Below are 18,837 nucleotides of genomic sequence, written 5' to 3' on the forward strand. Positions count from 1 at the left end.
ACATTTCAGAAAGAAAGAATGGAAAAAACAGAGAGGGGGAAGCTATCAATAATTCAAAAAATTTTCCAAAACTGATGGGCATACATTTTAGGATTAAAACAGCCCATTCAATAACCAGCACAATGAAAGAAAATGGACCTATGCCAAGTTGTAACATTGTGAAATTTAGAAACCTGAGGACAAAGAGAAGATTTTGCAATTTTCAGGAAGAAAAAAACAGAACTCTTTTCAAGAATTAGGAAGGCGTTGACTGGACTTCTCAATAGTAGGAAACTAGGCTTTACTAGTAAAATGCCTTCAAATTGCTGAGAAAAACTGGCAAGGTTACTTCCAAATTAGGATTCTATATACCGCTGAATCATCAATTAAAGGTGAAAGTAGAATAAAGACATTTCAGATATGCAAGGTGTCAAAGATGTTCCTCTTTGTGTACCCCTTTCTTATGAAGATACTAAAGGATATACTCCAACAAAATGAGGGAGTAAAATTTTAAAAGGGAAAGGCATGGAATCCAGGAACAGGAGATTCAGTATGGAGAGAGGTTGAAGGAAATCCCTGGGATGAATCCCTCTACCCCTTTGGATCCTACTGTGAGATTTAATATTTAAATCCTTAGGTAGCAGCTGAAGCAGATCTAGTGGGCAGCCAATTTAAACTGGAGTAGGCCAGATGGCTCTAGGATAGAAAATCAAATGTGCTTGAACATGTTGGAAGCAGGACTCAGGAAGGAAAAGAGAAAATATATTAGGAGCAGATTTTTAGAATTGAGGAAAACTTTAAGTTGGATTAGTAATAAGTACATAGACAAGCAGATACAAAATAAAGACAATTATTAATTCTGGGGTAAAAAAAATATTATCAAGAGAGAAGAAATTATAATGTAACTACATGGTTCAGTTGTAAGTAACGTTTGCAGAGTTATAATATTAAATTGACTATTGATCCAATCAAAATAAAGCTATACTGGGAAATAGGAAGCTGGTGGGGTGAGGGCTGGAGGGAGTGGGCTAAACCAAAACAAAATTCTCCTTTTTCATTGAAGGAAGACAACATAAAAGTCTAAAACTAAAAAAGTCAAGACATAGCAATGTAGCCACATTATCTAGAGATGTGAACGTTAAATAGTAATGAAGGATAAGCTATGTGAGAATTGTGAGTAGTTGCTTCTGGAGACTGCAAGGAAGGAAAGTGGAAGAGGCTACTATTTTTCATACCATGACTTATGTGACACTTCAAACTATTTGCAGTACAAGTTTCATGGGAATAAAAACTAATTAACAGTGAATTTTTAAAAGTTAACTATTTTCAAAAAGAGGCAAGTGATTAGTTCCAACTAGAGGCTCTGGGAAGGGCTTCTCCATAGAGGGCCTGAATGAGGGGACTAGGTCAATAAAGATGCTGCTGCAGGCTGGCGCGGTGGCTCACGCCTGTAATCCTAGCACTCTGAGAGGCCGAGGCAGGCGGATCACAAGGTAAAGAGATCGAGACCATCCTGGCCAACATGGTGAAACCCCGTTTCTATTAAAAATACAAAAAGTAGCTGGGCATGGTGGCTGGTGCCTGTAGTCCCAGCTACTCCGAAGGCCGAGGTGGGAGAATCGCTTGAACACGGGAGGCAGAGGTTACAGTGAGCTGAGATCTCGCCACTGCACTCCAGCCTGGCAACAGAGTGAGACTCTGTCTCAAAAAACAAACAACAACAAAACAAAAAAGCTGCTGCTGCAATCTCCCGGGGGAGAAACAACTTGTGCTGAATATGAGCAGCTATAGTGTGGAAGGGAAAGGCAGGCAGTGGATACAGTCCTCGAAGCCCCTACTTTGAGGAGCCAGTGAAATCAGCACACTGTTCTCTCCCACTCTTGTTTCCTCTGCTTCAGATTATGGAACGAGCTCTATTCCACATGGACAACTGCTATAAAATCCCCAATATCCGGGGCACTGGGCGTCTGTGCAAGACCAACCTGCCCTCCAACACGGCTTTCCGGGGCTTTGGGGGGCCCCAAGGGATGCTCATTGCTGAATATTGGATGAGTGAAGTCGCAGTGACCTGTGGGTTGCCTGCAGAGGAGGTAAGCTGGGAATTTGGTAGCACAAGCCAGAGTGGATTAGCCTACTTGTGGGGAGAGCGGCTTTGTATGTTGGGCAACTCCCATGGGGGCAGATGACAGGCAGGGGCTGCTGAGGGGGCTGAAAGGTTAACTTTAGCTTGTGTCCCGCCTCAGTCTCTTGCCACCAACAAGGCCTCTGTGTCTCTCTCCTTGGGAAGGTGCGGAGGAAAAACCTGTACAAAGAAGGGGACCTGACACACTTCAACCAGAAGCTTGAGGGTTTCAACTTGTCCAGGTGCTGGGAAGAATGCCTAGCAAGCTCTCAGTATCATGCTCGGAAGAGTGGGGTTGACAAGTTCAACAAGTAAGCATTGGGAGTAGGAGTCCAGTTGCTCTCCTGGGTTTCATATCCTACAGCCTTTCTGCTGACCCCAAAATAGGAAGCTAATAATACTATGGATAACTTATGAGACTGCTTTGCCAACTCATTCATAGCCATCTCTTTAAGATCTTATAATCATCTCCAGCCCAGGGCAGGTGGGCTCACAGCCTGCAATCGGAGTCATAGCCTGTCACTTGTGGTTCATCTTTACACATTTGTACACCTTCTGGGCACACCATATTATAAAGAACGCTGACCCAGGACTGACACACCACAGTTATGCACCTGCCTCTGACACTAATCTATAAATATGAATTTGGGAGTCACTCCACATCTCCCTGGGCCTCAGTTTCCTCATCTGAAAAGGGGGCATAATTGTGCTGGCTCTGTCTTCCTCGCAGAGTTACTCAGATAATTAAATATAAAGCACAGAGAAGGCTTTCTTCTTGTCAATGAGGTGCAGTGCCTCCTGGAGATGATGACAGTCCAAGACCACAGAGGCACTCTGATCCAGTACAAGTGGTACTCAGGGAAGAAGAGTGTTGACACTTTAAAGTCAAGGCTCCTGGGACAGGCTGTGCACCAGCTGACCGCTCTCATTTTTGTCTACATTATTGAGGCATAGTTCCATTATTATGGGACCATCTGGGTAACCCCGAGGATGTCCTGTTTTGATTTGATCCAAAGATGTTGTTGACCTCAATACGGTAGAGAAGGTTCTATCGGAATGTTCCTTTTTCTTCAGGGAGAATTGTTGGAAAAAGAGAGGATTGTGCATAATTCCCACCAAGTTTGGAATAAGCTTCACACTTCCTTTTCTGAATCAGGTAATTGCTTTATAGAATTGTGCCCATCTCCCTGGACTGGGGCCCCATTTCCTCCTTGTTTACAGTATTGCAAGGGAAATTTTCTTATCACTGGCAGCAGGGCTTACTGGAGGAACTATTTGCTGTTTAAATGAAAGTTGAACTTGTACAGTCCTATTTGTCCAGTATGTCATGGGCAGTGAGACTCAGAGATCTGGGATCAACCTCTAGTTCTTACCTTTCCTTGCTATCGGACTGGAGAGATATACTCTGTTTTTCTTGTTCTATTTCTTCACTTATAGAGTGAGGACAGATATTTGACCTACTTCCCTTGAGAACAAGAAACACACAGAGAGAAACATATGAAAACCTTCTGCAAACCACTGAAGTGTCACATAATTAAATCATGAGATTTAACTGCCGTAACTTTTGTCTGAGATTTACATCCAAAATGCTGCTGGTTTTCTTGTTCCCGGGCTCCATACCTTTGGTCCCAAATCTTACTGAGTTGGAATTTACTGAATTTTGTGTCTGGCATCCTTCTCTTTCCCTAGGCAGGAGCCCTGCTTCATGTGTACACAGATGGCTCTGTGCTGCTAACCCATGGGGGGACTGAGATGGGCCAAGGTCTTCATACCAAAATGGTCCAGGTGAGCAGCCCTCTCTGGCACTGTGGTGTCTGTTGTGAGGGGAAGTGATGTGAGAAATTGAGCAGTGGGACCTACCAGAGCAGAAGCAGGTCCGGGGTCTGGGTAGCCTTGGGCAAGTCTTTTCCCCCACTTGAACTCAGTTTCCTCATCTGTGCAAAGGATTTGCCCAGGTAACACTTGAGGACATTGCTATTACCAACATTCTCAGCATGTGAGGTGGGCACGCTGTGTGTGTAAAGGTCATGAGTTTCCCATACTCCAAAGACTCCTCAGAGTGGAGCGAGGACGATGAGCTGGATTAGACTCAGCACATCTGCTTGGTGCATGGAGACTGGCCAGATTGGATCTTGTGAAAAGCCGGTGTTAGTTTAAAAAGGCATTGTTCGTCAGTTTATAATTTTTTTTTATCCAACCAAACCACTCCATCAAGTGCTCCTTCAAATTCAGCCAGGTGTGAGGACATCCCAGTCAATGGGATTAGAGCTTACAAAATTGTTTTCTTGCCTGTAACAGAGAAAGTGAATCCTGTCGTGGGGAGAAGGCAGCCAAGCCCCATGATATCCCCTTCCCTAGAGGGCAATGTCTTCTCTTTTTGCAGGTGGCCAGCAGAGCTCTGAAAATCCCCACCTCTAAGATTTATATCAGCGAGACAAGCACTAACACTGTGCCCAACACCTCTCCCACAGCTGCCTCTGCCAGTGCTGACCTCAATGGACAGGCCATCTACGTAAGGAGCCTTTGGGAGCCCGCAGAGCAGAGGGCCAGCCTAGGGCTGTGGGCCTGGAGAGAGTCTCACTGGGTGGGAGCTAGAAGGGTTCCTTGCAGGCTCTTTGGCTCTGGCCAGGTCTCTGGCTCCCTTATCCAGGAGGATGCTGTTTCTCCAAGTCTCAAGCTAAAAGAGAGGCCCAAGAATCATAATCACTGCCCTCAAAGCCAGGAAGGATGAGTACAGGATGGGGAGATGAAGATGCTGAGGGAAAACAGAGGCTTCTGGAAATTCTCTCTGGGGTCAGAACTGGCCACAGGACAATGGATTGAAGCTAAAATTTGGTTATAGAGTCAGGTTGGCCCCACTTGCTCCTCTCCCATCTGGGGGATGTACTTGAACAAGGAGTTTGAGGGAAGAAGACACCTCCCTGGGGATCCCTCGAACATTTCACCCTCTGTCAGCCTAAGAATTGGGTCAGGAAGCACTCTCCAAGCCGCGACTAGTGGTGGCCCTGTTGGCCAGGTCCTGTGGATTCCACCCTGGGCCTCCATCATTCTGGAGTGGGTGGCAAGGCTGTTCGAGTAGCACCCTGAGCACAGCATTACTTGGAGGTAACCTTTCTGGGGCCCTTCTGTTTTGCCTGGGTACAGAATACAGAGGAGTGATGTGTCTGGGGCATGGGGGGTGTTTATTTTAGGCAGCTTGTCAGACCATCCTGAAAAGGCTGGAACCCTACAAGCAGAAGAATCCCAATGGCTCTTGGGAAGACTGGGTAAGTCTGAGCTGATCCAAGTCACTTTTGCAAAGGAGAGGGAAACTGACAGCAGGGCCTCCGTTCTGACCCCAAATAAGCAATAGGAGACAATGATCTAGTCAGAACAGCAGAGAGAAGTTGAGGTGATTTGTGTGATTTTAGAGGAAAAGTAAATGCTCCTGCTGGCCGGGCTCCTTTCTTCATAGCTTTCATCGCTGAGGGAGGTCATTTAAAGGAGGTTTTTGATCCAGGATCTTGACAGCCTTGTGGGATCAGGGTTTTCACTGCCTGAAACTGAGAGGATGGGTGCCGGCTGAACATGACTCATTGGGTTGTCTTGGTTCACTGGAGTGGCTTCCACACCCTGCTTGTCCCAGATGAGCCTGGTTTCCCTCAAATCTCCAACTCTTGAGTCTGGGTCCACTGAGATTCCCTCTGTGAGAGCGTGGGGAGAAAATATCACCCAAGGACTTCTGTCATTCCTGTGATTTGGGGAATGACAGAACCAGCACCTATAATACGAATGAGCCCAATTCTCTGACTTCTAGAGCAGTGGCCTGAATGTCAGACACCTCAGAGGGAAGCTGCAAGGGAGTCTCTCGCAGGGGGAGGCTGTGGCCCCTCCAGTAGGTGGAAATATCAGTGGCAGCTCCGCACCCTTCCTCAGTATTGGAGTGCTAGAACTGGGCAGAAGAGTAACACATCAAATGTGACCACACATAAACCAGCTCACTACAAACCTTCCTCAGTATATTCACAGAAAACACAGTGTTTTTCTCAGACTCACTCATCTTACTATGCCTCCTGTGACCTCTTCATACCACATGTACCGATAGCACATGAATGTAGCTTGATTTTGGTAGTTGGGTTTTAGCGTGGATTTATCAGGCAGATAAAATGTTTTTAACGACAGTCCTGACAACAATGTTCTAGCATCTGACCTGTGGATCTGAGCTTTGTCTTCAACCACCAGCCATGTAGACCAGTGTGCCTTGTAAATAGATAACCCCAATAAATGAGCCACAGTCAACAACACATACATACACATTCATGCACGCACACACACACACACACACACAGGCATGCATGGACACTCACTCACATGCACGCACACATTATGTTAAATGACTAGGGCAGATTTTAGGCCCAAGTCTTTATCTCTAAGCCTTAGTTTTATCTGTAAAATGAAGCCAATAATAGCATAGGTTTTCTGGGGTTGTAGTGAATATAAGTAAGATAATGTAGGCAAAGTGCTAAATAGTGTGAGTGACATAGAAAAGAGCTTGGTGGCTGCTAATGATGAGGACATAAATATATCAGGCACAACTTAAATCTGAGTGTGTGCTAGTGTTTGGGGATAACAAAAAAAGCACATTATATAGTCAAAGGAATAGGATGGAGGGATGGTTTTATCAACAGGAAAGTGTTTGTAAAAGCGTGAGGTGAACATGTTAAGGATCACATGAGCATTATAGCAAGATGCTTTTACAATGGCCAAGTAGGGAGAAATCACCAAGGAGGGGGGTCTGGAGAGGCAAGTTCGAGTAGTTGTTGAGGGAAGAAAAGGATTTGCTCATTTATAGAAGAGGAACCACATTAATCAAGGTGCAGAGGCGTGGGACATGGAATAACTGAGAGATTTAGCTCTTGAATGTGGCTGGGTGGCCATGGTGTGCACAAACGGCCAAAGAGACTGTGCTTCTTAATGTCAGGCATTTGCTCTATAGGCAATAGGGGCCATGGAAAGCTCTCGAGTAGGGGAGTGACATGCACAGTGTGGTATGTTAAGATGGCCACTCGGCTGGGCTTGGGGAGACGACTTGAGACAGGAAGATCAGTTAAGAGGTGACTGCAGTGTTCCAGGCTTCAGATAATGAGGACCTGGTGCAGACGGTGCCAGGGAGAATGTGAGGTAAGGTATAGAGATGGGAGTCACTTGTAAAATGAGTTGATTGGCTTCCAGCGGAGGTGAGCTCCTGAAAGCTTGGGGCGGATCAGGGTTTCTGAAAACCTCACTTCCCCTGCCTGATAGCCATCTCCTCTCCTCAGGTCACAGCTGCCTATATGGACACAGTGAGCTTGTCTGCCACTGGGTTTTATAAGTAAGTATGGTGCTGTCCTTGCCCAGCTCATAGTGTGATGTCATCCTAAGCCCACTGGTCCCCTCCAGCACCGAATCCTGCCAGGCTGTGGTCAGGAGAGAGCAGCTCCACTGAAACTCTTCTCTCTTCAACGGACTTCCAGCAATTTCAGTCTAAAGATGCTCCAAAATATGTGGAATGGCCATGCCGTATGCTGAGAAGTAAAAGCACCAGCTGTGTGTCAGAAGACCTGACTTCTAGTTCTGGTCTCAGGGTGCACCATTTCGCCTGAGGAAGTCAGTGGTCCTGCTGAACCTGTTCCCCTGTTTCCTCATTTGTGACGTACTGGGGCCAGTCACCTAACCTTTCCTCCTTCAGTGTTCTCCTGCAGAAACGAGGTTGTCTGGTGTTATGAGTTAGGCATTGCTGTTAGCCATGAATGCTTCTTTGTACTGTGTGTGGGATACTTTTTATACGAGAGGAGGATTTAGAGCACGTGGTCTTGTTACAAAATGCAGCATACAGTGGAAACTTATTAATACAGGGAGATTTTTCAAGAGAGTATATGTCTTCTGCAACTTTAAATTCAGTAGCAGCATGAATAGCTAGAGACCCTGCCCATCTGACTTAGCGTTGTAAAACGATATGATAGTATTTACTGTCAGTCATCATGTTTTAGCCATCTCTGGGAAGTTTAGGACCTTTTCTTTCACAGATCAATATATTTGGAAAATAATTCAATGTTTCTTTAAAATATCTTATCTGAATGTATGAATATATATATGCAAAATATATATGTATAAACATTTCTTTGTATAAAACATTTATTTGCCATATGTATATGAATATATATGAACATATGTATGCTCATATGAACATGTTCATATGTTCATATATATTAGGCATATATATGTTTATACATCTATAAGGCATACATATACATATATAAGGTATATATATGTGTAAACATATATACCCACAAAACATTTCTATGCCATATATATGAACATACATATGGCTAATATATATATGTGTATAGATATTACACTGAATATATATGTTTATACATATATATGCCTTAGACATATATATGTATAAAACATTTCTTTGCCATATATATTTATACATATATGTCTTAGACATATATATGTATAATACACATATATTCAGTGTAATATCCATACATACATATTAGCCATATATTAGTTATATAATGCTTTCTAGGCTATTGATATCTGACCTACACATACATAAACACATTTTCTTAAAAATTTCTGTTATATTTCTGGAGTTCATGAAACTAGGGTTTTATAAAGGTGAACCCAGATGAGCATGGTGAAGGCAGAGGTCAAAGACATTGGTGGTGGTTTCTTCTGGGAGAAGCCTTTTCCCTCAGCCCCATATTGATTTTGTTTTTGTGCAGATATGGTTGTATCAGCTCATGTTATTCCTGTGTAGTGTATAGAATAACATAGAGTCAGTGTACCATAAACTGTAGGTGTGTGAATACACATGCACAAATGCATAGATACACACTTACATTTGTATGACTTATGCAAAAGTGGAGTTGTATAAGGTGCTTCAGATTGAAAATTTTTAAAATATATAAGGGAGCATTTGTTTCTATTAGTATCATTTCCCTCAAATTGTTTGTTGAACTTTCAAAGGGACCCGCAGGTGGGGAGTGGCTGCTTAAAGGTGAACCCAGGTTAGCATGAGATCCTGATCTTGTTAGCTTTCACCTTGAGAAGGTGAGCAGGTGGACTTGTGTGAATAGTCTAAGAGCCACCACAGGCAGAACCTTCTGTCCTGAAGACCTTGGATTCTAATTCAGTACATCTTTGAAGTGTGACTTTCATGTCTTTTGTGAGCCCAGACAGATCTATCACCTCTGTTTATGCTGTGCGGAGGCCAACATGGTACTAAACACTGCTAGGCTGTACAGAATGAGGACAGAACGGCTATTGGCAAAATGGGGGAGAGCCCAGAGACAAAATGCTCTGGATCACCTGGGTTTCATTAACAGGTTCAAATGGCTCAAAACACATGGACTTTTTTGGAAAACAGCTGAATGCAAAAACTTGTAGGGTTTAAAGATTTTGTGGGTCAAGCTGTGTGTGCATAGAGAAGGGAGTGTGTTCATGTTAATACACACGCAGTATCTCCTCTCTCCCAGGACACCCAATCTGGGCTACAGCTTTGAGACTAACTCAGGGAACCCCTTCCACTACTTCACCTATGGGGTGGCTTGCTCTGAAGTAGAAATTGACTGCTTAACAGGAGATCATAAGGTAAGAAGTCTGCAAAACTTTCATACTTAGTGGGAAAGAGAAGAGAAACAACTAAGTTGTAATACCAAGACCTGATAGAGAGGAACTTTCTGGTTAGAAAAACAATGCCTTATGTTAAGGAGAGGAAAACATCCTATAAAGGGCCACAGAGTATTTTAGGTTTTGTGGGCCATACAGTCTCTGCCTCAGCTACTGAACTCTACCACTGAAGTGTGACAGCAGCCATAGACGGTTTGTAAACAGGTAAGTGTGACCGTGTTCCAGTAAAATATGATCTATAGACACTGAAATTTGAATTTGAATTGAATTTCATATAATTTTTACTTGTCACAAAATATTCTTCCCTTTATTTTTATAGTTATTTAATAATTTAGTTATTAGCCTACAGGCCATAGAAACATAGGGGCGAGTTGGATTTTGCCCATGGAACATAGTATTTTTTTTTTTTTTTTTTTTTTGAGACGGAGTTTCACTCATGTTACCCAGGTTGGAGTGCAATGGCACAATCTCGGCTCACCGCAACCTCCGCCTCCTCGGTTCAGGCAATTCTCCTGCCTCAGCCTCCTGAGTAGCTGGGATTACAGGCACGCGCCACCATGCCCAGCTAATTTTTTGTAGTTTTAGTAGAGACGGGGTTTCACCATGTTGACCAGGATGGTCTCGATCTCTTGACCTCGTGATCCACCCGCCTCGGCCTCCCAAAGTGCTGGGATTACAGGCTTGAGCCACCGTGCCCGGCCCGGAGCATAGTATATTGACTCTTTTGTACATGATCTACCCAGACTCAGATTCAAAGCCCCAGGTTTCTGGGACACTGTCTGACGACTCACATATGAATGTGTGTGCAGTTACTGAGAGATCGTTGCTGCTCCCCATCCCCTGCCCAGCTGCTACAAACTCAGACTTCAGCAGTGATGGTGGCAGCAGAGATCTGGTAGGAACATTAGCGCTTCTGCCTGAGCATACCCAGGGCTTTCTGCTTGGAAATGTACTCTGGTTGACACTTGTAGTCTGAGGGTAACCATGACTCACCTGTCATATTCCAAACATCTTTTTCTTCTCTAACTGCTTGTGTTTTGCTGTCTACTCTAGAACCTCCGCACAGATATTGTCATGGATGTTGGCTCCAGTCTAAACCCTGCCATTGATATTGGACAGGTGAGGCTCAGGGGACCAGGGTGGTGACAGACTCGGACAAATGCACCCCAGTCCCCTCCATCTTGTCCAAGGTTGTCTTCAAATAGACTAAAATGTGGAAACTAGGGAGTAGCCCCAAAAGTAGAATTTAGATTCAACCAACTCTCAAGGCAGAAAGCAGATTCATATGAGTTAACCTGGGAAGCAGATGCCTATGAGTTAACAAAGAACAAGCTGAGGAATGGGGAAACATGGCATGCACATGTGGACATGTGCACACTCCCAATTTGAGAGCAAGCACATTTTAGAATGGAGACTGAGTTTGGGATCAATGCCCAGACAGTGGGGCCTGAGGTCAGAAGAGTTTTTTGTCTTCTCATTCCTCTTCTACCCAGGACAGCTTTTGTACCCCAGGAAGTAGATGCTGCTGAACATGGAGTGGTGAAAGGTCCTGGGAGCAAAACACATAAGGCTTAAGCAGAAGTAGTAAAGGGAGGTCCCAGAGAAAATCACTTTAGGAGAATATGGAATTATTGGGAATAATAGGTGAAATAAGGCTGGGTGCTGTGGCTCACACCTGCAATCCTAGCACTTTGGGAGGCTGAGGTGGGTGGATGATCATCTGAGGTCAGGAGTTCAAGACCAGCCTGGACACAACATGGCGAAACTCCATCTCTACCAAAAATAAAAAAAAATTAGCTGCTGTGGTGGTGGGCGCCTGTAATCCCAGCTACTTGGGAGGCTGAGGTAAGAGAATTGCTTGAACCAGGGAGGCAGAGGTTGCAGTGAGCAGAGATCGCACCACTGCACTCCAGCCTGGGGTGATAGAGCAAGACTCAGTCTCAAAAAATAAAATAAAATAAAGAACAGGTGAAATGGGAGAAAACAGAGGAGAAATCAAGAATTTAAGACTGAGCATCTGGTAGAAAATACAAATTGTACTTCTCACAAACGGACAATTACCGAATATACAAAAATCTGGCTATTAGTCAATCTGTTCATTAATTCATTGAACAAACACTTATGGTCCCCTACTGTGGCTAGACACCGAGTCAGGCACCGCAGACCCAAAGGTGATTGCCAGCCGGTTTCTTTTCTGAATGCTCACTGAGGTACGATAGTGCCCCATGTCACTCTTCTGAGCAGGGGAATGGGAGAGCTGATGTGTGGGCCAGTCTAGCATGGCAGTTATCCTAGAAGAGACCTGTAAGCTGAGCTGCAGTGGGGGCACTTTCTCCCAGAGACAGACAGGGGTGGGAGTTCACAATGGAGGGAAGCCTCAAAGAATCTACTATCAAATACATCCTCCTGTGAGCTTGCTTCTTAGCTTAGGCTCACCATTTCCCTAGTAGCAGCAACGTGGAAGGAACATCTCCATCTGCACTGCAGCAGGTGACCTTCAGTGTTAATGTCTTTGCTCTGCCTGAGCCAAAGCCTGGCAGAAGTCCAGATAGGTTATCCCAGGGCTGCGGCAGGAGCCAGGTAAGAAATAGAGGGCTGTTTTAGCTACATTCCAGGCTGCACTACAGGTGGGGCTTTGTGTCTGTCCTTTGTGGCAAGTGGTATTTGTCCTTAGGGAAGAGGGAGGCAGGGTAACCATGTTCTCCAACCATCCTGCAGGTGGAAGGGGCATTTGTCCAGGGCCTTGGCCTCTTCACCCTAGAGGAGCTACACTACTCCCCTGAGGGGAGCCTGCATACCCGTGGCCCTGGCACCTACAAGATCCCTGCATTTGGCAGCATCCCCATTGAGTTCAGGGTGTCCCTGCTCCGCAACTGCCCCAACAAAAAGGCCATCTATGCATCCAAGGTACCATTGCTCTGGCTCTGTGTTGTCTTCTTCTGATCTGCCCTGGGGGAGGCCCCAGTGGGTGAGGAGAGGCCTCAGTGACCCACCTGGTGGGCCTTCAAAGGGCATATCTTGAGGAGGGAAGATGGTTTGACACTGACCTGGGTAGGGGCAGTGGGAAAGTTGGGCAGTCCTGCTTGAGAACAGTTGAATTGGGTTGAGGACAGAGCCTTAGTGTGGTCTGAAGCCTGCTTCTTTGGGTGAATTTAGAGGGATTCCTTCATCAAGCCTTGTCATTCAAATCCTGGGCCACACCCCTATCTCAGGCGCACATCACTGGTGCTTGATCCTAAGAGATGATTTTACAGGTACGGCATTGCTGTAGTCCAAGGAAAATCAGCACATTCACTGCAGATGGGGTAGCAGCTTCATACACACCCTTTAACCTCCTTCAGTTGCCAATATTCGACCTTAAGACAATCAGGCTGGTTGCAGTGGCTCACGCACTTTGGGAGGCCAAGGTGGGTGGATTGCCTGATCTCAGGAGCTCGAGATCAGCCTGGGCAATGTGGCAAAACCCCATCTCTACTAAAAATTTAAAAAATTAGCTGGGCATGGTGGGTCGTGCCTGTAATCTCAACTACTCAGGAGGCTGAGCACAAGAATCTTTTGAACCTGGGAGGCAGAAGTTGCAGAGCTGAGATCACACCACTGCACCCACCCTAGCCTGGGCAACAGAGTGGGACTCTGTCTCAAAAAAAAAAAAAAAAAAAAAAAAGACTTGGTCCGATACCTGGAGGATTGTGAATAAGTGTCCTCTATTTCTTTCCTATCTCCAATAAGTACGAATAAATGGTTGAAAATTGGCTTAGCTGATGGATACAGTCCTAGGTTGAAGCAGGAGGGCAGCTAATCCCTGGTAACCAAAGAAACAGCCATTTGCTCCTCTTGTGGTTGACTTTACTGTAGGGGGCAGGGGAAGCTGGGACATATTGTGACCCTTGCCATTGACTGTCATACTTTACCATGCTTGGGAATTACTGGGGCTCATGATAAAAATGCACTTCTTAGCCCCACACCCAGACATTTTGCTCCAATAGGTGTGGCTTAGGGCCCTAGAACATGCATTTTTAGCAACTATCTTCAGTGATTCTGATATAGGTGGTTTCTGATCTATACTTTGGGGGTAGAAAAACCAACCTATGCTAGAAGGTGTTTTAATTCTTGTTTGTTATTATGCCCATAATTCCTGCGGATGCTGTAAATATGACTATGGGTGCCAGTAAATGTTGGCATTAGAGTTGCAGGTAGACTATACCTCCTCGGCTAGTGACTGTGAGGAAAAGGTTAAAACTTATGTCAGATTTTGGGGTCTGTAAAATACAATTATTGAGTATAACTTTACATGGTACATTATATTTGCATGGTGTCATCAGAGAAAATTACACAATGAGTGTTCAAAGAAATTTGCCCGTGAGGTTCAACCATGTACTAGCTAGATTGTTCTCAGCCCCTGATCAATTCTGACTGTGCCTTCCTGCCATATTTAGTGTGGCCCTGTCAGTGCTTTCCTGGTGCCACCAGCCCTCCTGGTGCAGAGCTCACTGCCTGGCCTCCTAGGTCCACATGGTGATGATGTGGAGGCTGGGCTGCCTGCCTGAGCCCCAGCCCTGTGCCCTGTCTGTGTTCAGGCTGTTGGAGAGCCGCCCCTATTCCTGGCTGCTTCCATCTTCTTTGCCATCAAAGATGCCATCCGTGCAGCTCGAGCACAGCACACAGGTAATAACATGAAGGAACTCTTCCGGCTAGACAGCCCTGCCACCCCGGAGAAGATCCGCAATGCCTGCGTGGACAAGTTCACCACCCTGGTATGATGCCCCTCAAGCTTCCACTCAGTCCAGGGATAGGCTGGAAAACCACAGGGAAGTTCCTGCACAGAGGACAGGTTGTGGGCTCTCTCTTAACTGGGAAGCCTTGCATCAATGGCCACCCTTCACTGTGCGCAGTACGAAGCACACACTCGAACTTGCGAGAGAATTATGAGAAACCTCCTTAAAGCTGTAGCTTGTAGCTGGGCCTCCTCCTTAGAGATGGGAGGAATGCGTGGTGCACAGTCATAACTCACAGATTTTATTATTTTCCATCTAGATAAGGGTGATGGACGAAACTCCAGAGAGCCTAATCTTTAGTGTCAGTTGCTAGCATTTTAAAAATTGATGTTAAGGACACTGTATGAATATTAGGGGGATGGAGGGAAAAAGGGGAAACAATTAATTAGACCAACCACATTTGTCCTGTGATTATTGTGTACCATTCTGATACTGGAGACACACAGGTGTCCTTGAGGACTTTGCAACGTTGGGAAACCAGATGATTGCATTATAGGGTGATTGATTACTGTCTGGAAGGTGTATGTGGCAGAAAGTAGTAGAATTCCATAGTCATTGGAATCACTTTAAGAAGCATCTATGTGATGCTTGTAGTTAGCAATGCCTGGCAAAAGAAGACTTTGCTAGGATGATTGCTTCCACCATGGGGATCTCAGAACCGGCTTGCCCTCTGAGTGATGCTGAAGTGGGCTCTGAACCATGGCTTTAATTGCTTTGCAACTGCAACCTCTGTGGTTAGCAGGACTGGATTATTCCTGATACTCAGGTTGGGCTTCCTCTTTTTAAAATTCAAAAAGTCTTTTGGATTTAGAGGTAAAGTGGGTACACATGGCCCCGAGTAGGGAGGGCACAGGAAAGCCCCAGGGGCAGGCAAATCTCCAGACTTCAGCACAGCAGATGAAGGAGGCATGTGGGTCCCCAAGAGCTTTAGCTATGAATTGAGAACTACACAGACTGTGTGGCACTCCCAGGCAGTGAAGATGCCCACAGCTGTGCAGCAACCTACCCACAGTTCAGATCCTTCCCACCATGGCTCCCAATGCTGACAATCACCCAAACACCATTTCCTTGAGCGGACTGAGGCTGCATGACTCCCAGTAAGCTCCCACAGGTTATAAGGTGAGCTCTTTGCAAACAGCCTGATGCAGATCTCCATCATTTTAGTAACCTCTCTGTGGCCCCAGACCTAAAACAAAGATGCTTTTCTATATTACAATATACCAGCAATTTAAAAACTCTTGCTATGCATTTGCATGAGCAGCTGATTCTATGAACTTTTTAAGGACCATTAGTTTTCAAAAGGGATCACATCTGTATTGTTCATCACCATACTTCCAAAGCCTTCTAGAATACCTGCCACATGGAAAGTGCTCAATGATAATAAATGAGTGACTAGGAAATTAAGGAATCCTGCCCTGGGGCATTCTCCATGGCTGGGCCTGCGGAGTGGTGCTTGGGCTTGGGATGGTGGTTGGCAGTGGTGGGAGGTGATGTAGGCAGGAGAGTGGAGGAGCATGATCAGCAAACCCTGGTAATGAGAACACTGTCATTTCTTCCTAGTGTGTCACTGGTGTACCAGAAAACTGCAAACCCTGGTCTGTGAGGGTCTGAAGACAGAGTCCCCAGCAGAGTCTTCTTGTGCTGCATTTGGGCTTCCATGGAGCAGGAGAAACACACCACAGAATATGGATCTATAAAAGTCACAGAAAGAGCTGTGATTCATCAGGATGGAATTTGGAAGACAAGTGAATGCATTGGAAGATTTTGATCAAAAATGTAATTTGCAAACATAATGAGAAGCAAATTCAAAACTCTTAGGCCTAGATGGTGAATATGCAGTTAGGATCATTTTCTGTCTTTTTAAATCATGTACTTGGAATAGGGTCAGAAAGGGTTTGTCCTATTCCCCATTTAGTGGACAGCCTGTATACCTCAAGTTCTGATGGTGTGTGTCCTTTGAAGAGGATTCCCACAAACCTCCAGTAGCTTAAACCAAAGTAACTTTAAATCGTGTGCCTTCCTCTGAAAGCCTTGCCTTCAAATCAATGAACAGCAAAGCATAACCTTGAATCTATACTCAAATTTTGCAATGAGGCAGTGGGGCAAGATTAAAACCTCTAACCATCTTTGAATCATTAAAATAAAGAATGAAACAAATTCAAGGTTAATTATATCTAGCTTTGTAAATCTGCATAAAGCAAGATTACTCTATAACACAAAAATCCAACCAACTCAATTATTGAGCACCTACAATGTTCTAGATTTTTTTCCCTTCCTCTTTGAGTATTTACAAAAAAAGATAATGTTTAATCTTTACATTTGAAGCCAAAGTAATTTCCACTTGAAAATGATGCTATCAGGCCTGGCATGGTGGCTCACACCTGTAATCGCAGCAATTTGGGAGGCTGAGACAGGAGAATTGCTTGAGCCCAGCAGTTTGAGACCAACCTGAGCAACACAGAGAGATAATGTCTTAAAATTTTTTTTTAATTAGTTGATCTTGGTAGTGCATACCTAGTAGCCCCAACTACTTGGGAGGCTGAGGTGGAGAGATCATTTGAGCTCAGGAGGTGGAGGCTGCCAAGTGCTATGATTCCACCACTGCACTCCTGCCTGAGTGACTGAGCAATATCTTGCCTCTGAAGAAAAAAAAAAGAAAAAAGAAAAAAAGAAATGCTGCTATCAAAATCAAGATCAACCAGAGGTAGAAGAGCCAAGAAGCCTGGGTCCTCATTCCAGCTCTGTCTCTTCTGTCTCTACTTTGAGACCTTGGACTGTCATTTCCCCTTCCTGTGATCCATTTGACTGCAAACATAGGGATTGCAGTAAAGTGTTGTCTCACATCTTCTGCTCTAAAAGCCTATAAATATGTGACCTGAAAACTCCAGTTACATAAGCGATCTGCAGTTATCTAAGGCTTGGTTTTCCTACTATTATATGAAACCTGGTCTAATGAACTCTGCTTAGATCCCCTCAAGTTTCTGAGGTTGGCAAAGAGAACAGGAGAAGAACAAACGTCTCTTTCATTACTCCGACAGGTGATTTAATCCCTACATAGTGCTGGGTGGACGATGTGTCACCATAGCATGCCTTCGCTAAATAAATCCAACCTTCAGCCAGACAGAATCTGTGGCTCTGGCTATGGAGGGAAAATAATGGAAATGATATGGTTGGACTGGCACTTGATGCCACTAATAAATGAAACTGTCAGCTGGTTGGCATGTGAAAAATGATTATTAATTATCATCACACCAAATGCTAGTATCTTCAGTATCTTGGCCAGCCTTCGTTTCTTGAAAACACACACACACACACACACACACACACTCTCTCTCTCTCTCTCTCTGTCTCTCTCTCACACACACTTTCTTACAAAATTCCCTTCTCCAGAGTATCCCAGATATGCTTACTGTTTTATAACACAGTCAAGGTAGAAGAGCTTTACAAACTAAGAGTATTTACACTGAGATCCAGGTCTCCAGGTCAATTTCAGATGATTTTCAGGGATGTTCTGGGGGATGTTCTGGGGCAGGGCCTGAGACCTGTCACTTATTATTAGTGAAACTGTTGGGGCTAAGCAATGACTCAGAATTCCCTTCTGTGCTTAGGTACCAAGGTGAGAGTAGAGAGGTCATGAAAATCCAACAAGCAAGTGCTTTGTGAACTAGAAATCATTGTGTTCTTCAGAGGCATCATCCGCCTCAGACACTTTGCCTTGCCCTATTGTCTTAGTCTTAAGTTTCCTTGAGTCTCTACTGTGAGACGCCTTGGTCTTTTTGGTGTTGCACAAGGAACGCAGTCAACACTGCCTGCAGTATGGCCGGGAACCTGCAGAGGGCAGCAGAAGATCGAACAAGAGGCATATTCTCCAGATGGCCCAGCAGGGTTGCATCTGTTAACTACTAGGTACTGATTTAGGATCTCTGCGTACACCAGACATCCTCCGAGGCTTCTCCAAGAGCTGAATTCAAAGCTGCCTTAGGGTTTTAGACTGACAAAAGTCTCAGAGGAGCTCTCCAAAGACATGGGTCAGCTGTGGGAGGGAGTCTGAGCTCCAGATGAATGGCTTGCAGGGAGGAAGGCAATTCTTATTTTTGGAATATCTGCAGCTTGTCAGGGGAGAAGGTAAATGCTTTACCTACAGGATCTCATTTAATCTTTCTCCTCCCAGTGGTTTTACAAGGTAGGTCCTTTAATCCCTATAACCACATGAAGGAGTGGTCCTACCTCTGCCATGCTGAGGGCTTACTCAGAGACATTTACTCCTAAGTGCCCACTACAACCAGTGGGCAGTTCCCTGGC

At 44.9% G+C, this 18,837-nt stretch overlaps 1 protein-coding gene across 4 annotated transcripts in view; it reads left to right on the plus strand.

Moving 5' to 3' along the window:
• The window catches only part of XDH (xanthine dehydrogenase), a 77,639-nt gene extending 59,889 nt beyond the window's left edge, over positions 1-17,750 (plus strand). For 2 of the 4 annotated variants that reach the window (XM_017501935.2, XM_037729019.1), the window contains 12 exons: positions 1,878-2,069; positions 2,267-2,412; positions 3,176-3,257; positions 3,791-3,886; positions 4,485-4,613; positions 5,293-5,367; positions 7,399-7,451; positions 9,607-9,721; positions 10,814-10,879; positions 12,479-12,667; positions 14,338-14,514; positions 16,096-17,750. In XM_017501935.2, the coding sequence (XP_017357424.1) occupies positions 1,878-2,069; positions 2,267-2,412; positions 3,176-3,257; positions 3,791-3,886; positions 4,485-4,613; positions 5,293-5,367; positions 7,399-7,451; positions 9,607-9,721; positions 10,814-10,879; positions 12,479-12,667; positions 14,338-14,514; positions 16,096-16,146 (1,371 nt within the window). In that variant the 3' untranslated portion in view covers positions 16,147-17,750. Of the gene's footprint in view, positions 1-1,877; positions 2,070-2,266; positions 2,413-3,175; positions 3,258-3,790; positions 3,887-4,484; positions 4,614-5,292; positions 5,368-7,398; positions 7,452-9,606; positions 9,722-10,813; positions 10,880-12,478; positions 12,668-12,916; positions 13,158-14,337; positions 14,515-16,095 lie in introns of those variants that run through there. The other 2 variants (XM_037729018.1, XM_017501937.2) reach the window with 2 other exon arrangements.
• Positions 17,751-18,837: the final 1,087 nt, after the last annotated feature.

The sequence above is a fragment of the Cebus imitator genome, unplaced genomic scaffold, assembly GCF_001604975.1.
Source record: "Cebus imitator isolate Cc_AM_T3 unplaced genomic scaffold, Cebus_imitator-1.0 Scaffold286, whole genome shotgun sequence".
In the NCBI taxonomy this organism is placed as follows: Eukaryota; Metazoa; Chordata; class Mammalia; order Primates; family Cebidae; genus Cebus; species Cebus imitator.